Source organism: Pelodiscus sinensis, chromosome 1, assembly GCF_049634645.1.
Source record: "Pelodiscus sinensis isolate JC-2024 chromosome 1, ASM4963464v1, whole genome shotgun sequence".
NCBI lineage: Eukaryota > Metazoa > Chordata > Testudines > Trionychidae > Pelodiscus > Pelodiscus sinensis.
Window position 1 is genome coordinate 321,152,752 of NC_134711.1, and position 21,385 is coordinate 321,174,136.

A 21,385-nucleotide genomic window follows, 5' to 3' on the forward strand; every position below is an offset into this window, starting at 1 on the left:
AGGTTGGAAAGCCGCTGGCAGTCCGATGGCACGGGCTTTGCTGATGGCTGTGTTGGAGAGAGAGAGTGACAGTGGTGTTAATTATCCACCTGGCAAACACAGCAATGGTCTGTCTGTGGAATCGGCCAAGAGGCAGGATTGGGTCAGAAAATGGGACACTGGAACAGGAGGGCCATACTTTTTATCAGCCATAAGGGAGAGCTATGGGGAGGCAGAGACAAGTGAGTGGGGGACGGGGTCTTGAGCAGAAGAGGCATCACGAAACCAGGGCCTCTAGGGAAGTGGGGGCGCAGGGACAAGGCCTCAGGAGAAAGAGGGGGTGGGGCCTCATGGAAGGAGGCAGCACAGGAGCAGGGCCTATGGGGAAGAGGCAGAGCAGGGGCTTGGGAGAAGACGAGGGTTGGGGGGTGGAGTCTCAGGGGAAGAGGTGACGCAGGGCGGGACCTCAAGGAGAAGAGGTGGCATGAAGGCACAGGTTTGGGAGAAGAGGCATCAGGGGGGTCAAGGCCACGTTTTGGGAGCTGGTGGCTTATCCCACTTGTAGGGAGCTTCTGTCACCCCTGGTTAGGAATTGATTCATCCATTCTTCCAGGCAGTCTTGAAACTCACATTCAAGCTTCACAGGGGGCAACCCATTGCAACAGAAAGCTCCCAGGTCAATAGGACAGAGCTGGAGGTTAGACGAGGTGATCAGCCTGTCTCACAGACTGCTCAGATTTAGTTCATGTGGTGATGTCAAGAGATACCCATGCACTGACACACACCCATTATTGTTGAGGAAGGCCATCTACCCTGTCCTCGGAGAAAATAAACCAGCCGGACAGGTACTCGCTCCCCTGGCACAGGCAGACTCCCCCATCTCACAGCTGCAGCAAGCGCTTGGCTTTACTGTCGATGGCAAGGTGACCAGAGTGATGGGAAGTCTGGGTGAAGCAGAGCACAGGCAGCCAAACACAAACTCAAAGGTGGGGATTCTGTCTTTCCAGCCCTTTCCAGACCCTCCCAACCCCAGGGCGGAGTGTGTAGTTTTATTCCCTGGTTTTCTCTGTCTGACATCCTCACAGAAAGCCTCTTTCTTGTTCTGGAAAACCCCCTTTAATGGTCTCTCTCTGTTTTGCTCCCCCAGTTTTCCAAGGACATCCTGGTGAACATTTATTCGGCGTACATCGATAACTTCCTCAATGCCAAGGATGCTGTGAGAGTAGCCAAGGAAGCCAGGCCGGCCTTTATGAAATTCCTGGAGGTAGGTAGCCTCCCGGCAGGGGCAGCCTACCAGCTGAGTTGGTTCTGCAGCTCAGTCGGAACTGATTATGCATGTCCAAAGTAGGGATGTAAGCAAGTAGTTGACTGCCCAGTAAGCATGTGCTTATTGGGTAGTTGAGTCATTACTCAGCTAGTTGCTTCCCCCCGCAGCAAGTGAGGAAGTAGGAGCTGATGCTGGGGGGAGATGGCTTAAAGATGGTTCTCCCTCCCCCGCCCAGCACCGTCTCCATAGGAGAGCAGGAGACGCAAAGGTGCAGCTGATTCCCGGCTTACCCCTGGCTGATTTCCGGCTCGCACCCGGTCTCGGACGCTGCGCCTCGGGAGTCCATTTAAAAAGCAGAGGGACAGCGTCTGGGACCAGGCACGAGCCAGGACATCTGATTCCCGGTTCACACCGTGTCTCCCGCTGTGCCTCTGCCTTTTAAATGCAGTATGAGTTGAGCAGCTCTTATTACATTTAAAAGGCCCCAGGGCTGAGCTAACCCCGCTGTGGCGCTGCAATTTCCTCCCTTATCGACTAATTGAGCGGGAAATGGAAATTCCATAGACTACTCGATTAGCTAATTCAACACAATTTAATATCCCTAGTCCAAAGATAAAAGGCCACTGGCTGGGCTGAAGGGGTATCATGCTGGAGCAGCCATGGGAGGCAGGATGGGAGAAACATTGGAGAGAACAAATTTGCATTTATCTGTCCAGGATTTTTCCTTGTTTCCTTGGTTGCAAATATTTGGACCAGATCCGAATCGGTGCCACTCCAGATCCTCAACTGGTGTGAATCAGTGTCAAGCCATTGATTCTATTGGAGCTACACCCTTTTACCCCAGCTGATCATCTTGCCTCTTGTATCTGAGTAAGAACATCCAGCTCCTCCCGTTTCCACAGCCCAGTTCTGTGCTGCTGGCACTTGTCTGACCCCCAGAGGATTGATGGGGCACATTTACCATCTCACTGAGATCTTCGTAGGGAGCAGATTATGCCTTTGTTGTCCTTTGCAGACAGGGCCCTATAGCAGATCGTCTCAGAGGCATTATGTCTCCTTAGTCCAGACTCAGGGAGGCTAGCAGGCTTAGAATGGGGTCGAGGGGTTGGCCACATCCCTAAATCATGTAGCCACACCTCCATGGTTCAGTCTTCCATGGTGGAGACCAGCATGACGTTCTAGCCTGGGTACTGGGATTGGATGGTGCCTCTGCAGTCTCCACTTAGCTGTGGTTTTGTGCGGGGTCTGCAGCACATCCTGAGCCTCAGAGCACAGGATCTGGATCCGAGCAGAGGTCCATCCAGGCCAGTGACAGGGGCCAGACCCAAATACTCAGAAGCCCTGAAGTGGGGTAACCTGGCATCTCCCACCCCCAAATTTGCTCTCATCATGGGCTGTACTAGCTCAAGATCCAGGGAAGTCCTGTTGTGCTGCTAATGATGCTAGCATTGAGTATTCTCAGTGTTGGTATGAATGCCTCATTGAATCTCACTACGGTCCCAGCCAGAACCAGTGCTGCTGCGGGGTGAACTAGGCTGCCGTGTGGCCTTGTGTGACGAGAACCTGCCTCTCTCCCTCCCCTTCCCACTGTTCTGCAGCAAAGCATGCGGGAGAACAAAGAGAAGCAAGCGCTGTCGGACCTCATGATCAAGCCTGTGCAGAGGATCCCGCGTTATGAGCTGCTCGTGAAGGTGAGGCGGAGCGGGGCCAGTGTGCGGGGCCAGGACGGCAGCGTTCCCAGAGCGGTCCGGCACCTCACCGGGGCTGGCCGTGCACTCACTGTCCCTGCTGGCCTGTAGGGTCCGAGAGAAATGCCGTGATGCTGTCTGTGTAGCAGTGCAGATAGGCTGGGCAGCTGGGAAGAAGATTGGATGCAGTGAGGTTGGTCACCCCATGAAGCTGGTGGAATTCCTCTCTATAGAATTGGTCACATCTGGGACACTCTGCGGGGAGCGATCCTGCGTTAGCAGTGGCCAGGCTGGGTGATCCGTTGGCCCTTTTCCCTCTCAGAGGACTGTCCCTGAGTCGGCCTCGTGCTGACTTGCAGAGGGCGGTGTGGTTACCTGGTGTGATGTCATGGAGCTGAGTGTGAGTCCTGCTTTCAGTGCTCTCGGGTCGGGTGCTTGTGAGCTGGTTTGGAACGATGTCGCGGCTTCACTGGCCTATTGATGTTGGTAGGAACCACAAGTGATTTGCCCAACTGAGAAGTGACCTTTCACCTCCCTGGCCTGTCTACACAAGCAAAAGGGGCCATGTCCAGTTTAGCAGGCTGAACAGAGCTGGACACCTGTGTAGATGTGGTTTAATATCTTTCCAGGTGTACTAGCTGGGGTGGGAGCTTGCGGATCATTTGACACAGGGCCCTTCTTGAGCTTCACTTTTGTAAAAGCCAGCTCCCCTCAAGCGCCGCCTCCTGCAGAGCCGCCTGTCCCTCCCTGCACTGCTGCCTCTGATACAGAAGCAGTGGAGGGGAAGGGGGACAGGCAGGAGCCAATACTGGTACACGCAGGGAGCTGGTACATGCGAGGAGCCGGCTTTCAAGCTGGTTCCAAGTGCATACCGGTTCCATAACCTTTGTGCTGCTGCCTCGGTGGGGGAAGGCAGGAGCCTGTACACGTAGGCAGCTGCCTGCTCCCTACTCTGATAGGGTATGTCTACACTACAAAGTTAGTTCGAACTAACGGATGTTAGTTCGAACTAACTTTCATAGGCGCTACACTAGCGCTCTGTTAGTTCAAATTTAATTCGAACTAGCGGAGCGCTTAGTTCGAACTAGGTAATCCTCATTCCACGAGGATTAAGCCTAGTTCGAACTTACTAGTTCGAATTAAGGGCTGTGTAGACCCTTAATTCCAACTAGTGGGAGGCTAGCCCTCCCCAGGTTTCCCTGGTGGCCACTCTGGCCAACACCAGGGAAACTCTATTGCCCCCCTCCCGGCCCCGGACCCCTTAAAGGGGCACGGGCTGGCTACGGTGCCCGTGCCAGGTGCAAGCCTGCCAGCACCCAGCCAGCAGACCCTGCACCTGGCACGGATCGAGCCACCCACCCGATGCCCCTCAGCCCTCCCCCTCTTCCCGGGACCAGGCTGGCGGCTCCCGGGAGCTTGCCCGGGACCGCAAGAGGCAGGCACCCGCCTGGTCTAGTGCGGACATCGTGGACCTCGTCCACAACCTCCACACTAGGCACAGGAAAGTGGCCGTCTAGGGCAGGAGAGCTGCCAGCCTGGCCACCCAGGAGCAGGTGTGCATGAAAATCAAGGTGGTCCACTGAGACCCCCGACCCTGAGCCCTGAGCTTACAATGGCCGTACTGGGTCAGACCAAAGGTCCATCTAGCCCAGTAGCCTGTCTGCCGACAGCGGCCAACCCTAGGGACCCTGGAGGGGATGGACCGAAACAATGACCAAGCCATTTGTCTCGTGCCATTCCTCTCCAGCCTTCCACAAACCTTGGGCAGGGACACCACTCCTACCCCCTGGCTAATACCACTCCATGGACCCAACCTCCATGACTTGATCTCACTTCCCTTTAAACTCTGTTCTAGTTCTAGCCTTCACAGCCTCCTGCAGTAAGGAGTTTCACAGGTTGACTCTTTGCTTTGTGAAGAACAACTTTCTGTTACTAGTTTGAAGCCTGCTACCCATTCCTTTCCTTTGGTGTCCTCTAGTCCTTCTATTATGGGAACTAATGAAGAACTTTTCTGTATGCACCCTCTCCACCCAACTCCTGCTTTTAGAGACCTCTATCCTGTCCCCCCTCCGTCTCCTCTTTTCTAAGCTGAAAAGTCCCAGTCTCTTTAGCCTCTCTTCATATGGGACCTGTTCCCAACCCCTGATCATTTTAGTTGCCCTCCCCTCTCCCAGCCTCTCTCTTCCCCTCTCCCACCTCCTTTTCCCAGTCTCCCCCAGTTTTGTTCAATAAAGACAGATTCCATTTTTGAACACAATTGTCCTTTATTTTGTACATCAAGAAGAGGGGCTAGGGAAGGGTAAGTGGAAGGAGGTGAGGGAGGGATGGGGCACGAGTCCCCGATGGGGAGGACTGGGCTGGCTCTGCAGGCTTTTGGGGTGGAAGCTCTCCTGCAGCCCCCCCGATTGCCCCCTCTCCCCAGATGGCAGCCTGCGGCAAGTGCAGTCGGGCTGATGGCCGAGTGCTGTGATGTGCCCAGTGTGGGTACTCTGGACACTCCAAGCCAGGACTGCTTTGCAAGTGGGGCACCCCTGAGAACTGGCTGTCCGGGGCGGGGGGCGGGACCCTTTAAGCACAGCCCTCGGCTAGCCTGAGACAGCATCTCCACGCTCTAAGTCCTCCTCTGATGCCCTGCTGGCACTGCTTCCGGCCATCCTTAAGCCTGGTTCAGGGTCCACTTAATGTGGACATGCTAGTTCGAATTAGCAAAACGCTAATTCAAACTAGTTTTTTAGTCTAGATCCGTTAGTTCGAATTAGCTTAGTTCGAATTAACTAATTCGAACTAAGTTAGTTCGAATTAACGTTGTAGTGTAGACGTACCCATACAGAGTCAGCAGAGTGCAAGGGAAATGGGAAGCAGGTACGAGCTGGTACCCGCAGGGAGACAGCTTTGAATGCTGGCTCCCTGCAAGCACCAGCTCCCACCTGCCCCAGGGTGTAAATGTGTAACCACTGAAAATGTCAGTGGTTACATGTTTACAAAATAAATGCATTTTAACATCCCTAATTTATACTTCAGGCCAAGGGCTTTGTCCAGCTTTGCTTATGCTTTGAAGCCGTGCTGGGAGCCGGAGAGGGATGAACAGAAAATGGAGATGATATGGCTTGGTCTGGTTCAACTGCAAATACAGGGCATGGTCTGGGTTTGTCATTAGCCATTTAGCAGGCGCTATAGTTCTACTGACATCCAAACCTTCCACTCCTGTTAGCTGCTCCCTTGAGCTCTCTCGTGTGGATACAGACTAGCACATGGCTGACTTAAGACCTGGCTTCTGTTCTTATCTAGCCAAGAGTCCAAGCTACAGAGTTTGGGTCTGGAGCCTGCACTCCCTCATAGTTTGGAGGTGCTCGGATCAGTGGATTTGATTTGGCCTGTACAGTGATGGAAGCAGCGCTAGCATTGTTCTCTTACATGTGTCTCTAGTGAGCCAAGGACGCTAGTCTCCGAACACTCACCGTAGTATGTTGCTGATAAAGAATTGCTGAATGCTGTTGCTGTATTAACTAATTATTGCCTGTATTTATAATATAGCCACAATAGCATCTCTCCAGGGGGACTAGTCATTTTGGGTGTCCACCTTGAGATGCCTTAAATGAGCCCAAATTCCAAAGGAGGGCCTGGAAAAGTTTTTGAAAATCGAGCCTCATTCAGGGGCCCTCAAATACAGAGTGAACCGCACATCACTAGCCACTTTGGAACACCTCAGCTCAATGTTATATAATGCGACATCAGAGGCAGCCTGAGGAGAGAGGTAGGAGAGTGTTCAGAGGAGAGCAATGGGGCGCCAGGGAAAGGTTGAGAAGGGAATAATCAGTCTGGCGAGAAGACAGCTGCAGTGACACACAATAACTACCTGCTTTTATCAAGCAGGGGGTTTATAAAGAGAGTGAGGCCCAGGTATTTTTAGCAGTCACTGAGAACAAGTGTCAGCTGTTGCTATGAAATGTACGTTAAACATTAGGACAGGACAGGTTTATAGTTTGGAAGAACGAGGCTGTGAAACACGCTGCCAAGGTGAGGCACAGACTTTCCAGCTCTGGAGATGTTCAAGGATAGTTCACCTTCTAATAGGGATGGCTTATGATTGAGATTTACCTTGCCATGATGCAGAGGTGGAAACTGGTTTGTGGGCTGGACACACTTAGGCATCTCTTCCAACCCAAACAATCATCTCATCTCATCCGTAGTTTCTCCTTTGCTTTGTTACAGATACCATAGAATACTAGAATTGGAAGTAATCTTGAGAGGTCACCAAGTCCTGTCCCCTGCCCTCATACCAGAACCAAGCGCCATCTAGATCATCCCTGACAGGTGTTTGTTTAACCTGCTCTTAAATGTCTCCAATGATGGAGATTCCACAACCTCTCTAGGCAATTTATTCCAGTGTTCAACTACCCTGGCAGTTAGGAAGTTTTTCCTAATATCTAATCCAAACCTCCCTTGCTGCAATTTAAGCCCATTGCTTCTTGTCCTATCCTCAGAAGCCAAGGAGAACAATTTTTCTCCCTCCTCCTTGTAGCATTCTTTTAGATACTTGAAAACTGCTATTATGTCCCCTCTCAGTCTTCTGTTTTCCAAACTAAACAAACCCAGTTCTTTCAGTCTTCCCTCACAGCTCATGTTTTCTAGACCTTTAACATTTGTGTTGCTCTTCTCGGTACCTTTTCCAGTTTGTCCACATCTTTCCTGAAATGTGGTGCTCAAAACTGGATACACTACTCCAGTTGAGGCCTAATTAGCGCAGAGTAAAGCAAAATAATTACTTCTCGTGTCTTGCTTAAAACAGTACATCCCAGAATGATGTTTGCTTTTTTGCAACAGTGTTCACTCATATTTAGCTTGTGGTCCTCTCTGAACCCCAGATCCCTTTCTGCAGTACTGCTTCCTAGACAGTCACTTCCCATTCTGTATGTGTGAAAGGGATTGTTCCTTCCTAAGTAGAGTACTTTACACTTGTCCTTATTGAACTTCATCCTGTTTCCCTCAGACCATGTCTCCAGTTTGTCCATTACACTCTGTTTACACCTGACATCAGAGAGGGCGTGAGGTACAGTGGCTAAAGCAGGGGATTCCTGGACACTGATCCCAGATATGCCACTGGCTCTGTGTGTGGCCTTAGGCAAGTCCCTTCACCTCTCTTGGCTTTTTTGGAGCCATCTCTGATCCAGGCGCCCCAGTGACCTTGCTGATGGGTTAATGTCAATAAAGCACTTTGGGAGATCCAGAGGAGAAATGTGCTACGTGATCCAGAGTCACTCAGCTCAGCTTTCATAAGAACATAAGAATGGCCATACTGCGTCAGACCAAAGATCCCTGTAGCCCAGTATCCTGTCTGCCGACAGTGGCCAATGCCAGATGCCCCAGAGGGAGTGAACAGAGTAGGTAATCATCACGTGATCCCTTTCCTGTCATCCATTTCCAGACAAAGAGAGGCTTTGTCTTTACACTATTCCTACCCATCCTGATTAATAGCCATTGATGGACCTAACCTCCATGAATTTATCTAGCTCCTTTTTGAACCCTGTTAAAGTCCTAGTCTTCACAACATCCTCTGGCAAGGAGTTCCACAGGTTGATTGTGCACTGCATGAAGAAAAACTTCCTTTTGTTTGTTTTAAACCTGCTACCTATTAGTTTTCTTTGGTGACTCCTAATTCTTAAGTTATGGGAACAAGTAAATAACTTTTCCTTAATCACATTTTCCACACCTCTCATGATTTTATAGACCTATATCATACCCCCCCTTTTCTAAGCTGAAAAGTCCAAGTCTTATCACCCCAATATCATTATCTCATAGACACTAACCTCCCCCCCTCACCTCCCTTCTGTTCTAAAATCTGATTTGTCAATTTTATATGTGTTCACTTTTTTTGATTGTATCCCTTTAGTATACATGGTTGTGCCAATTTTCTTCCACAATTTGATCTGAGGAAGTGGGTCTGGCCCACGAAAGCTCATCACCTAATAAACCATCCTGTTAGTCTTTAAAGTGCTGCATAGTCCGTCTTTTGTTTCAGCAAGTCTTTTTAGTCTCTCTTCATATGGGACCTGTTCCAAACAACCCCTAATAATTTTGTTGCCCCTTTCTAAACCTTTTGTATCATCAGCATGGGCTGCAGATTCCTGAGTGAGTTTTTACTGTGCTCAAAGAGAGTAAAAAGCATCTGCTCGGGCTGGAGCAGGGATTGTGTGAACAGGGACTGATGGCTGCCAGGGATGATTATACATTGCCTGTTGCAGCCACATACTGTGCCTGGCTGAGAGGAAGCGCCTTGGATGGTGAAGGAGTTGGGAGAGAGATGGATGTTTTCTGGCCTTATATAAGGGCTACGTTTATGCCACTGTGATGGATTCTCCGCCTTTCCCGAGTGCTGTTGCCAGCTGTTGAGAAGAGTGCAATAGCTGATCCTTGACGTTGTCCCCCAGAAGCCGGCCACAGAAGCAGCTAACGAGATCCATGTGCACGCAGGCAGCAGCGCTCTCTTCAGCTGTGTCCTGCCTGACGGTGTTGTCACAGAAGCCCAGCCATCCAGTTCAGTGACTGCAGATAAAAAGCTTTGCCAGCCCCACATCAGTGTGTCTCGGGATTCTGGATTCCACATGGAGCCAGAAGCCTCCTGACCAGGATTCCATCCAGCCTTCTTCCCTCTCATTTGTCCACTGACCTTTCCTTCCTCAGGGCAGTAATTCATTCCCTCACTAGCTACGCATGTTGGCACTCAGAAGAGTGCTAGGGTTGGTCCTGCTTTGGGCAGGGGGCTGAACTCAGTGACCTCCTGCGGTCTCTTCTAGGCTTAGGATTCCATGAAAAGCAGGCCCACCTGTAGCCATCCTCAGGACTGACTGTCAGTGTTCTGGATTTCTCACACAGCCCTGCCACTGCCCTGACTCCATCCAGCCCATTCAGGTGTTTTGCCAGCATCTCTACTAGTTCAGTCTCTCCCGCCGTGTAGGAAATGGAGTCGTGTTTTGTCCAGCCTTCTCTAGAAAGCTCCGGATATGGACAGCACCAGTGGGAGGCCAAAGTTCATCTTCAGAAAGCTTAAGCTAGCTTTTGTCGTTTTGCATTTCAGCCGGCTGGAGGCCAGCTCCGCACACGCAGGATAACTCGACTCTCAACACACACGCCACGGAAATAGTCTTTCTTTGATCTGGGATTTCTGGATTTCATGCTGTGTAATAAGGATCTCAATATAATACACGCCACTTAAGCCCCAATTTGAAATGCTGCCACCTCTGGGGTAAAATATAGCAGCAGTTTCGTTCAGGGAGTAGGGAGAAAACCACTGTATCAAGCTAAAATTACAGAACAGGTTTTAAAGAAGAAAAACACCATTAGCAGCACTTGAATTTGGTCAGGACACCAGGGCTGGGGCTGCTACGCAAGTGTCAAGTGCTGCAGGATCTCAAATGGCCATGATTAGCTAAGATCACTTGTTTTATGGCCCCTCTGAAAGACAGCGCCTATGGGCCCCATCTGGCACGAAGTCAAAGCCTCTGTAGGAATTTATAATATGCCATCTTCTCTGAGCAGCAACAATGCCACTTCCTATAGCTGCCGTGGGTTCCCTGGATGGTCTGCAGTCCTGAAACTTGCAGTGAATCTGACCCTGCACAGTTTGTGAAGTTTTTAGACAAGATCCATTTTTGTTAACTTGCCACATGTAGGCCGCTTGTGTTGACCCTTAGTAATTACTTGTTTCTGCTGCTGTCAATGTTCTTCTTGAGGATTTGCACACCCCCAGTGCATCACCCTTAAGCCTTCAATAGTTTAGCGGTCACCCTAACCTAATTATGGATGTGTTTAAACTGGCTGGCTGCTAATGAAAATAAGGGATCCAAGCCAGTCGGTTTCCCATGTCTTGTCTTTGTTTTGGTAATATTTGCAGGCACTTGGAATGATCTCACTGCTCCATATACAAGTAAATACTGTTTTGGGGCTGCATACGGACCCAGACATCTGATGTTTCCACAGTGAATTACGCCAGGTGGCATTGCCAAAGCTGTCAATCCACAGACACTGTACAGACGACGAGAGGTGTAATTCTCCCACCCGGGGATGGTGTTCCAGGAGAAACAGGAAGGATTTTTAACCACTGCTACAGGCTGTTGGACTAGCTGTCCTTCTGGGGCATCTTCAAAGTTCTTAGAGGCCAGCTGTGAGGTCTGATTTATCACTAGCCACTTGACCTGGAAAGCTAATACCTCCCTCAATTCTTTTATCTGGATTATTCCTATTCAGTGATTTAAAAATATTTCTGCTGAAAGGATCAAGTGTTAACTCTTAGGAAACAAGATTCTGTTTGCTTTAGCAAAGAATACAAAGCAGTTGACAGGCTTGCTGCCACAAATGACTTTTATTTCAGGATCTCTACATTTACAGTATTTCAGTCCTCTAAATAAAATAAGCTGTTGTTAGAGGGTGAAGCAATTATTGGCAACAAATTTAAATTGCTTGGGCTAGTTAGCTTGTCAAAGAGAAATGTATGTGAGATGGAGAGGGGGGATCTTGAGCATAGTTTATAGCTACTTATCTGGGGAGAAGATTTCATATAGAAAAAGGGTTTTAAATTGAGCAAGCAAAGAACATAACAAGATCCAATGCTGGAAGCTGAAGCTAGAGAATCCCAGACTAGACATGAAGTGCACCTTTTTAAAGTGAGGCTAATTAATCATTGCAAAAATTCACCTTGGCCTGTGGGGGCTTTGTTATTACTTGGTATCTTAGAATCAAGATAACCAGTGATGAGCAGCCTGCAGCCCATTGTGGTTTTATGTGTGGTCCGGGAGACATTTTGTTTACTGTTGCCCACACGCAAGGTTGCCTGATTGTGCTGGTCTCCATCTGTAGGCTTTTTTTCCCTACTGGTATTACTAACGCAACAGGCACATACAGCAAGGGTATGTGAGGTGAAATGCATACTGCTTACACACAGCATTGATGGTGGGAGCTCCCCCTGCATCCCATCAAAGTGCTGCTCCCGTTCAGTCGGTACACGCCATAAATGCTAGGTATACAAGTGCCGTTAGCAAAAGTAGCCTGTCTCAGGAAATTGTCTTGGTTGGGACAGTCTTGCGATCCGCTGAGATGAAGGAGGGCCACTCATGCAGCCTGAGTTGCTCATTGCTGGGATAGACTGTCTTAACAATGCACTGTAGCACAACCACAGGGATTCTCTGGCCCTTGTGATATAGAAGGGCCGGCTAGAGCATTGTGAGATTCTGAGATACTATAGTAATGGCAGAGGGGGGAGCAGAGAATATGCTCTTGGTCACTGCCATTGATTGAACTGTCTTAAGGTTCTATTAAAAAAATCAGCCCTGAACATTAAGAACTAGACCAAATGGACAGGCCTATGAAATCTTCACTGTTATCCCCAAAAAATCAAAACCTCTGTCAGTGCCCAGTGAAAATAAGGGGAATTGTGGCTTCTCGTCCTCTGAAAACTGCGTGGGAAGAGGGTTCTTTACTAGCCTGACAACCAGTCAGTAGTTTTTTAACTCCATTCTGCTGCTGTCTTTTGCAAAGGCCGGAGCTACATTTAATTGGGATTGGTCCTGCCTTGGGCAGGGGGTCGGACTTGATGACCTCCTGAGGTCTCTTCCAGCTCTGTGATTCGATGTTTCTATGATACATGTACTCTGCTAGCACGCCAGGAGTGTGGATTTCCCTGCACTGTCAAGGCTGTTGCTGTCCTATAGTAACTCCCTGTGTGTGCCTCAGTTTCCCTGGGGGCACTGCACCAGCACCTAGATGGTGATGGGAATTTCGGGTGCGATAGCCTCCCACACTACACAATGGGATGCCCTTCGTAACCTGAGCCCAGGAGAGGGTGCGACCTGGTGACACCTTTTGCCCAGGAAGCAGGACAAAGGCCTGAGGAGGAGTTTGGCTGGGACTGGGCTGTTGGGAGTGGGGTAGTGTGGGGTGGCTTGGGGTGCAGGACAAGAGGGCTCCGGGGGCCCACTCCCAAAGATGCCTGGTTTATTGCATAGTCCATCCATTGCAGGGCTTGATTTATCTCTTAGTGGCACTCGAGGAAGCCAGGAGAAGCTCCCCTGAAGTCACTGGACTGACGTGGGTGTAAAACTGACCAAGTCAGCCCTTGCAGTCTCTGCTTCGGCCCTTAGAGTCTGCTGTGCCTGATTGCTGAGTACCCCACTGGCCTCAGTGTGGATCCGCAGCAGGCAGCTCCTCCCCAGGGGTGCTGAGCACCTGACAGGATCGGGCCCTACTTCCTCCACTAGCCACCTCCTCTTGCATGTGAGGTTGAATGTGTAAAAGGTACCTGTGCTCTTGCTAACTCCTAGGAGCGGGGCCATAAATCTGTACTCTGCTTGATGTGGTCAGAAGCCAGAGGAGAGCAGATGCCTGAAGCCAGCTAGGCACAGCCCCCCAAAAGTTCCCTGTCTAGAGGGTTTGTGCCTCCCTCTGAAAGCCCAGTGCCAGACATGACACTGGCTCACACCAGCCGTTACTGCTCTTTGCCAAGCAGCTGGCGGATCGGTCGATCGCTGGAGAACTTTCTGTGCTCCTTGGCAAACTGAGCGAGGGGAGAAGGAAGCTAAAGTGGGTCACAGCAGCAGTTCAGTTCGGTGGCTGGCTCGCGGGAAGAGCTGCCAGGAGGGTGCTGCCGCAGCCGCTGATAGAAGGCAGAACAGCTCCTGGCGGGGAGCCCGTTGCACAGGTGGGGATGTGAGGGAACCCCCTGAATCGCCGTTGGAGCTGGAGGAGAAGCAGACTGCTGACAGAAAGCATTCACACACCGCAGCCGGCCGGGTCTCTGTCCAGACAGCCTCCTTCCAGCCTGGGGGAGCGTATACAGATCATACCTCCCTGAGGAATGACCAGACCTGCTGCCATCCCCAGTGTTGCCATCTGCCCTGATGGATGCCTGTGGACAGCACTAAATTACTTCCAAGCACTCATCCGCCCGAGCATTTTCATTCACATCCGGCCAATTAACCAGCGAGTTTTCTTGGCCTTAAATGACTAAACGTCCTGACAGCCGGCAAAGCTCTGAAACCAGTTTACTCCTTCTGCTCAGCATCACAGTTCTCTGCCCTGTGAGTGCCAGGCTCAGCGAGTGCCTGGCTTTGTTGGGAGCGGCTTGCCCGGGCAGTCTCTCCGGTGGCACAAATCAAGGTGGAATTGGTCCATGGGTCAGAGGAGTGGCCTTGCTGGGCAAGGCAAGAGAGCTTACACTTTGACTAGACAAGACAGACAAAGGGGACATTAGCCCCATTTTACAGATGGAGAGCTGAGGCAGAGAGGTGAAAGGACGTGTCCAAACTCAGCCCCATAGCTGGAGACTGATCCAAGATCCCTGCCTCATGCTCCAGACCCTTTGCCACAAGTTGTGCTCTGGGTCTTTGCCCTGTAGAGAACCGGTGCAGTGAGCACACTACGCATCAACAGGCAAGCTGCCTGACAGCGTCAGCATGGCTGCAATTCCTAGCGCAAACCAACCAGTGGCTTTTGCTATGTTTTGTGCAATCAGCCACCCAAGGGCTGTGGTGTGCAAAGGCGGCTCTGGAAGCTAGCTAGCTTTTCCTCTTTTCTGGTGCTTGACTAAGCCCTGCAGCAGCAGTGCTGTGTTTTCAGCAGGGCATTGTTTCCAGATTAGATTGTAACCTTGATGCATTCAGTTATTTTTGACTAGCTGTGGGTGGTGAGAAAGTGACAAGCAGCCAAACTTTAACCCTCCCCCCAAAATCATCAGGACAGAAAAGATTTTTCTTGTGATACTGCTTTGTGGATCCGGGGTGATACAGAACCTCAGCTCTGACTGCAGGGACCAACCTCATAACCTTGGTTGGTTTTGAACTTGTAGGTGGAACCTTGCTAGCCCCATGAGCAGTACGGCCAACCCCAGCCATTCAACAATCCCATGAGTCAGGCCCTAAAAGATCACGAGGCTGGCTTAAAAAAATCAGAGAAGTTCAAAAATAATGAATTTAGGATTCTCTTTATGTTGTCTTCTGTTTTTTAACCTTTTACAGGATCACATTTTCAAGCTTTTCGCTGTAATCACAAGGGCTGGAAGCTTCCTTTTTTAAAAAAAATGACAAGCTGGGATTCTTACATGTTCACAAGACTCCAGGAATTGGTGCTTTAAAACAAACAAACAAACAAACAAACAAACAAACAAACAGAAACTGTAAAGTTTGAAATAGAATCATGAGAATTGAAATAGAATCATTCCTAATTGGACCTAATTAGCTATCCAAGCTAGCAAAATGTCGAGGTACGTTTGCATTGTGAAGTCCAATGACAAAATAGTTTCACACACCCCCTACTTCATCTTCAGCATAGGATATGCCACACCCGAGTAGTCATTTTTTCATATTCCAGAAAGAAAACAGCCTGTAATAATCCAAAGGAACTTCAGGGATTTCCAATGAGTAACTTATGGCAACAGCTTTCCATTGATATTCGTACGCACCATTGTGCACAGAGTGTGATGCATTAAATGCTCATTCTTCTATAAAAGCTGTTTTAATGCAAAATGCACCTCTTTCTGGGTTGCTCTCCCGACAGCTCCTTGCTACATAAAAAATGTTTCGTTGGTTTCTGTCAGCTTGGCAGATGGAAAGAGGAATTGTTTCAGTTCAGAATCACACTCCTTTTGTGCCAAACACAAGCCTAATTGTGGCTAGGTCTAGACTACGGGGCTGTATCGGAAAAAGCTTTGCTGCTTTCCTTGACAATGTAATTGCCTTGTGATGCATGCACCATATGCACATCTTTGCTTCCCTGATTGGCTCATGAGAGATGTGTAATACAGGTTACTTTTCCTCCTGGAGCTTTCACCTCCCCCGGTGCAGCATTGGAAAGGAGAAGCCGGAGCCTTTTTTTAAAAGTTGTGTAATTGTAATGGAGAGATTTCTGTGTGCTCTGGGTGAAGACATTCAGAAAGTAGGCAGCAGTATTTGCAGCATAATGGTGTTGCGTGAATGTCAGCATGCCGGGGGCTGGACTTTGAGGGAAAACAGCCATGTCCACAATAGGAAGGAGGGATGAAGGAAATTACTGGCAAAACCCTCTCTGTAATCGTCCTTTGAATTTTTCTCACTATGGGATTTCCCCTTTGGAAGGGTCTCAGCACTGCTCTTCTAAGAGCTTGTTACTTGGTTCCCAGGCAGTGTAACTCCAACAAAAGCAACTGGCCTCATTCCCTGCCATACTCTCCCAGCTGTAAATGTGGGTTTGCTCACTCAGAGGCCCTGTCTACTGGCTTGCTACTGATCATTGCTCTCAGCTCAGGGTCTGCCTGGGGGGGGCTTGGTATTGGAAATGGTTTGCCCACTCATTACAGATGGCACAGAATTATCTTCAGTAGCATTACAGGAAGTGTGACTGAGACTTGGTGTCACTATGTCTGCAGTGGTGCCAGAATATCTGCCCAGCTGCACTAGGCCCATCTCAGCCAGCCAGCCAGGCCCATCAGTAGCTTCAGATGCCCTAGAGAAGTTCTGCAAATCTTTCTCGCCATAGCTAACACTGTCTGAACTGTTGGCATTCTTGAGAGCGCTAGTGCAGATGGAATCCTACTCCTGACACCAGTGGGAGCCAGTTGCTGACACCAGTGTTTTAAGTGCTATGTCATCTCATTCTGCACATAGCATACCTAATCAACTGTTTGAAATGCCAGTGTTAGCCACCAGTCCTACACTGAGGTTTTTGTTTCCACTGCTAAAAAAGTGAGGTTAACTAACACACCTTAGCTATCTCTCTGCACAATCCGAGTAGACACAAGCTCATTCTTGTTTTTGTAGCTATGTAAAATCAACACTCTTCCCCTTCCCTAACGTCCTCCCCTAATGTAACTCTCGGTAAAACCGCAGGCCTTGTCTCCACTTGCATTTTACAGTGGGATGGCTATAGAGCACTGGACTGGGATTCAGGAGACCTATTCTGTTGAAGTAGGCAAGTCACTTCCCCACTCTGTGCTTCCATTTCCCTATCTATTAAGAGGAGGAAATGATCATAGGACTGGAAGGGACTTCAAGTGGTCTAGTCCAGCCCATGCACTCACAGCAGGATGAAGTTTTATCTAACCATCCCTGACAGGTGTTTGTCTAACCTGCTCTTAAAAATTGGCAATAATGAAGATTCCACAGCCTCCCTGAGCAATTTATTCCAGTGCTTAACCAGCCAGATAACTAGCACATTTTTCCTGGTGTCCAACCTAAATCTCCTTTGCTGCAATTAAGCCCATTGCTTCTTGTCCTATTATCAGAGGTTAAAGAGAACAATGTTTCTCCCTCTTCCTTGTAAGAACCTTTTTATGTACATGAAAATTGTTATCCTTTCCATTTTTAGTCTTCTCCAGGTTAAACACACCCCACGTTTTCAGCTCATATGTTCAGGACTTTTCCTCATATTTGCTGCTGGGTGCATTGTTTTGAGTACTTTAATGTTTTTCATTATTTCTTCCCCTAGGACCTCCTGAAGCACACGCCCGAGGACCACCCCGACCACCCCTACCTCATCGACGCCCAAAGGAACATCAAGCAAGTGGCCGAGAAGATAAACAAAGGGATGAAGAGCGCCGAGGAGGTGGAGCGGAACGCCAGGATCGTGCAGGAGATCGAGTCCCACATTGAAGGGATGGAGGATGTACGTATGCAAAACTCTGTACAAAGGATGCGGGTTAGGGTTTGTATGGAGGGGGCAGGCTCCCCAAGGGTGTGCTGGTTACAGATGTAGCCCTGGCTCTGGGTCCTAGGTGTTGCCTGGGAAAGTGGCTGAGCTGTGGAAGGCGAGAGCTCAGACCGCGTGCTGCTTCAGCACCTTCCAACCTCAGTTTCTCTCTCAATCCTTCACTGATCATTTCAGGCCCTCATTTGCTCTGCCATGAGACCGCACCCCAGTCCAAAAGCACCCAGGCTTTGGGACCTTGTGGGACTGGTTTAGAACCCAGCAACTGCTCCCCAACTCCACAGTGGGCTGAAGCAAAACCCCAGATCTGAACTTCCTCGAACCCTGCTACAGTTTGATAATGAGTCTGAATTTTTCAGTTTAGCCCCCGGGGAAGGGATAATTTGACATCGGTGGCTTTACCCAGAGGTATCTGGCCCCACTTGGTTTCTTCAGATACTCTGATCTGGTTTCTCCTAGGTCAGTTCCCATCTCTTCATCTCTGTGCCACCTTGCATCTCTCAGGCTAGCCTAGTTTCTCCTCTCTGCAGCTTGGCCTGCATGCACCTAGTCTATAGGGAGGGTTGAGGAGCAATTCACTGATGTTCATAACGTGCTTGTGAGCCCTCCTGGTGGAAGATGGTCCAGAATCGCAGGGTGGTACTTAAAACCCTGCTACTGACAACCCGAATCAGTGCCTGCTGTGTTCACAACAAGGGCCTTGTCCGCATTATCATGCCAGCTCCGAAGTTGAGACCAACAGAACATGTGGCGCCTCTGACCACTCTTTTTGTTTCCACCCTTGCAGCTCCAAGCCCCGCTCCGGAGGTTCCTGCGCCAGGAGATGGTGGTGGAAGTGGTAAGAGCCTCCCTCTCTGTTTTGCTCGTATGCCCTCCCTGTTTACTATCACTGCCCCTCGTGCTTGCCTGGCCCTTACGTGTGTGCATGGCCCCATGGCTCCCACTTCTCTCAGAGGCAACAGGAACTTTTGAGGTCATCTTCCAAGCCTGCTGAGTACTTGCAATGATGTGTGCAGAGCTCAGTGATGGGTACACAAGACTCCACAGGGGACATCTCCCCCGAATCACCAGAACCTGGAGTCACGTGCACATTGGCACTTTGTACAGATGTTGAATAATAATGGCAAGGCCTAGAGTTTGGGAAGGGAGCTCTACTGCTGTCACCGTGCTTTGGCTTTCGCAGAGCCTCTATCTGCCAAGTAGGGTATTCCCTTCAGCAGGGTAGTGCCTGAGGGACAGTCACCAGGAAAGCACAGACCCTGTTTGGCTTCAGAACAGGTACAACTAAAACAGCATGGGTGCATCTAAACTGGCAAGATTTTGCACAAAAGCAGCGGCTTTCGCGCAAAAACTTGCCAGCTGTCTACACTGGCTGCTTGAATTTGCGCAAGAGCACTGACTTGTAATGTACAAAATCAGTGCTTCTTGCGCAAATACTTTCACACTCCCACTCGGGAAAAAGCCCTCTTGCACAAGAATACTTGCTGAAAAGGGCCAGTGTAGACAGGGAAGAACTGTTTTGCGCAAAAAAAGCCCCGATGGCTAAAATGGCAATCGGGGCTTTCTTGCACAAAATCACGTCTAGACTGGCCACGGATGCTTTTGCACAAAAGCACTTTTTGCACAAAAGCATCCGTGCCAATCTAGATGTGCTTTTGCGGAAATACTTTTAATGGAAAAACTTTTCTGTTAAAAGTATTTCCGCAAAATCATGCTAGTCTAGACGCAGCCCATGAGTGCCCTGAGGCTGCTTAACTGGTGACTTTCTGGAAGGAGAAATCTGCTTTGGTGGGAGGCCTGAATCTATCAAAGTGCATCTGCAGTCCCCATCAGCACAGTCTTTAAGCACCTCCCAATCTATATAGCATCAGCACACCCCTGCAAGGTAGGGTGCTACTGGCCCCTTTTTACAGGTAGCCACTTGCAACAGAGACTTGCCCAGCATCACCCAAGAGGCCTTGGGCAGAGCAGGGAATTGTCTTTCTCAAGTCCTGGGCTAATGCCCTAGCTCCTGAGCCGCCCTGCATCAGAGATGCCAAGTGGTGCTGGCGGCACTGGGCAGGCACCATTTGAGTGTGTGATGGGTGGCATTCAGGTAGGGAGGGGTTGGGGCCCAGTGAGAACTGGGACAGGTGGGAAGAATGGACTATGAAAAGATTCTTAGCAGGCAGTCTGAGCTTTCAGAAAGCAGGACACTGGGGACCTGGGCCAGATTCCATGTAAGTCAGAGAAGAAAGTCCTGTTGATTTGAACAGAGGTGGACTGGGCACTGATTTTTCTAGCAGCATCCTTCTCAGGAAGTAAAACCACAACATCCATGCAAAAAAAAACCCTGCCCTTATATTTGATATGGGGGACTGTTTATTGAGGGTTAATAGACATGTTAATACATGGTTATCAGGTGTTTTAGATTGTTACTGGATCCAGCCTGGTGCAGATTTTTAGCAGTGTGGATTATTAACCATTCGAACAGTAGATTCTCCATCGCTTGAAGTCCTTACATCCAGGCGGGGTATCTTTTTTTAAAGAGCACCGTAGCTCAAACAGAAGTTGTGGGCATGATGCAGAAATTACTGTGTCTCTTTCTCTGGCCAGAGTTACACAAGAGGTCAGACTAGATCGAGATGGGCAGTAAGGGCTGCACTCTTCCGTGATATTATTGGAGGAGGTGTGGGGTCCGTGATGGAGGTTAGATGCAGAAGACAGTTTGGGTAAGGATTTGGGTGCAGGATGGGCTGTGGGATCTGGAAGGGGCTGAGCGCAAGGGAGGATTCTGGCCTGGAGGAGAGGGCAAAAGAAGGAGTGCAGGGTCCGGGAGGAGGTTGTGACCTGTAGCAGGAGTTCAGGAAAGCGGCCAATGGGAGCTGAGAGATTGTGCTGGGGGGAGGGGCAGCATGCAAAATCTCTTGCCCCTTCCCTTGCAGTGTTCAGAGAGCTAATTTGAGCAGCGTGTAGGGGCAAGGCAGGCAGGGAGCCTGGCTGAGGCTCCCATGGCCCAGATGTGGTGGCTTGGCAGGCCAGATGTGGCCCGCAGGCTGTATTTTGCCCGCCCTTGTACTATATGATCCCTTCTGGCTTTCAATCCGTGAATTGATAGATCTTGTCAGCATGGTTTATGGCTATCTATAGTTCCTTCTAGCCTTGCATAACACACATACCACTTGTGTCTGTGTCATGCTTGGAACATTGATTGATCATTTATTACCCCTTTATAGACCTTTTATAAGTGGCATTTTAATACATGAACACCTGCAACATGTCAGATTGTAATCCCTTTTCTTCTCAGATGCAAGGCATTTGCAAGGGATTTGAGGCAAGACATTTGTTGCTAATTACTGCCCCCTGGGGTCACTATCCTACCTTAAACCCCTTCAGGATAATCCAGGGTGTTACGACTATGGACTAGTGTCCCAAAGAAAGTGGTTAAAGATGCACCATTTGAGATCCTGGACAAGGCACTTGAAGGAATGACTGCCACTCTGGAAGAGATACATTAGCCAAACAGAAATGATTGGGCTCAGCATGGGGGAAACTGGGTGACCTGCAGTGGTATGTGATATACAGGAACTAGATGATCAGATTAGGTGATCGGATGATCTCCTCTGACGTTAATCTCTGGAGAGTGAGAGAGAAGTTTTGTCTCCCGCCCTCTCCCTCCCCCCCCCACCCCCGATTCTCATCGTTCTCTGAATCCAGTTGTGGTGGGGGAAGGTGATCTATTTAAAGTGCTACACGACCACAAGACAAACCTTCACTCATCGGGTGCACGCTGCCGCTTTCAAAA

General features: G+C 49.6%; 1 protein-coding gene across 1 annotated transcript in view; it reads left to right on the forward strand.

Annotated features, from left to right (window-relative positions):
• The window catches only part of ARHGEF17 (Rho guanine nucleotide exchange factor 17), a 258,300-nt gene that overhangs the window by 197,244 nt on the left and 39,671 nt on the right, over nucleotides 1–21,385 (forward strand). Inside the window, exons 4-7 of the mRNA XM_014577378.2 lie at nucleotides 1,127–1,243; nucleotides 2,845–2,937; nucleotides 17,383–17,559; nucleotides 18,389–18,439. Coding sequence (XP_014432864.2) covers nucleotides 1,127–1,243; nucleotides 2,845–2,937; nucleotides 17,383–17,559; nucleotides 18,389–18,439 — 438 coding nt within the window. The remainder of the gene's footprint in view (nucleotides 1–1,126; nucleotides 1,244–2,844; nucleotides 2,938–17,382; nucleotides 17,560–18,388; nucleotides 18,440–21,385) is intronic.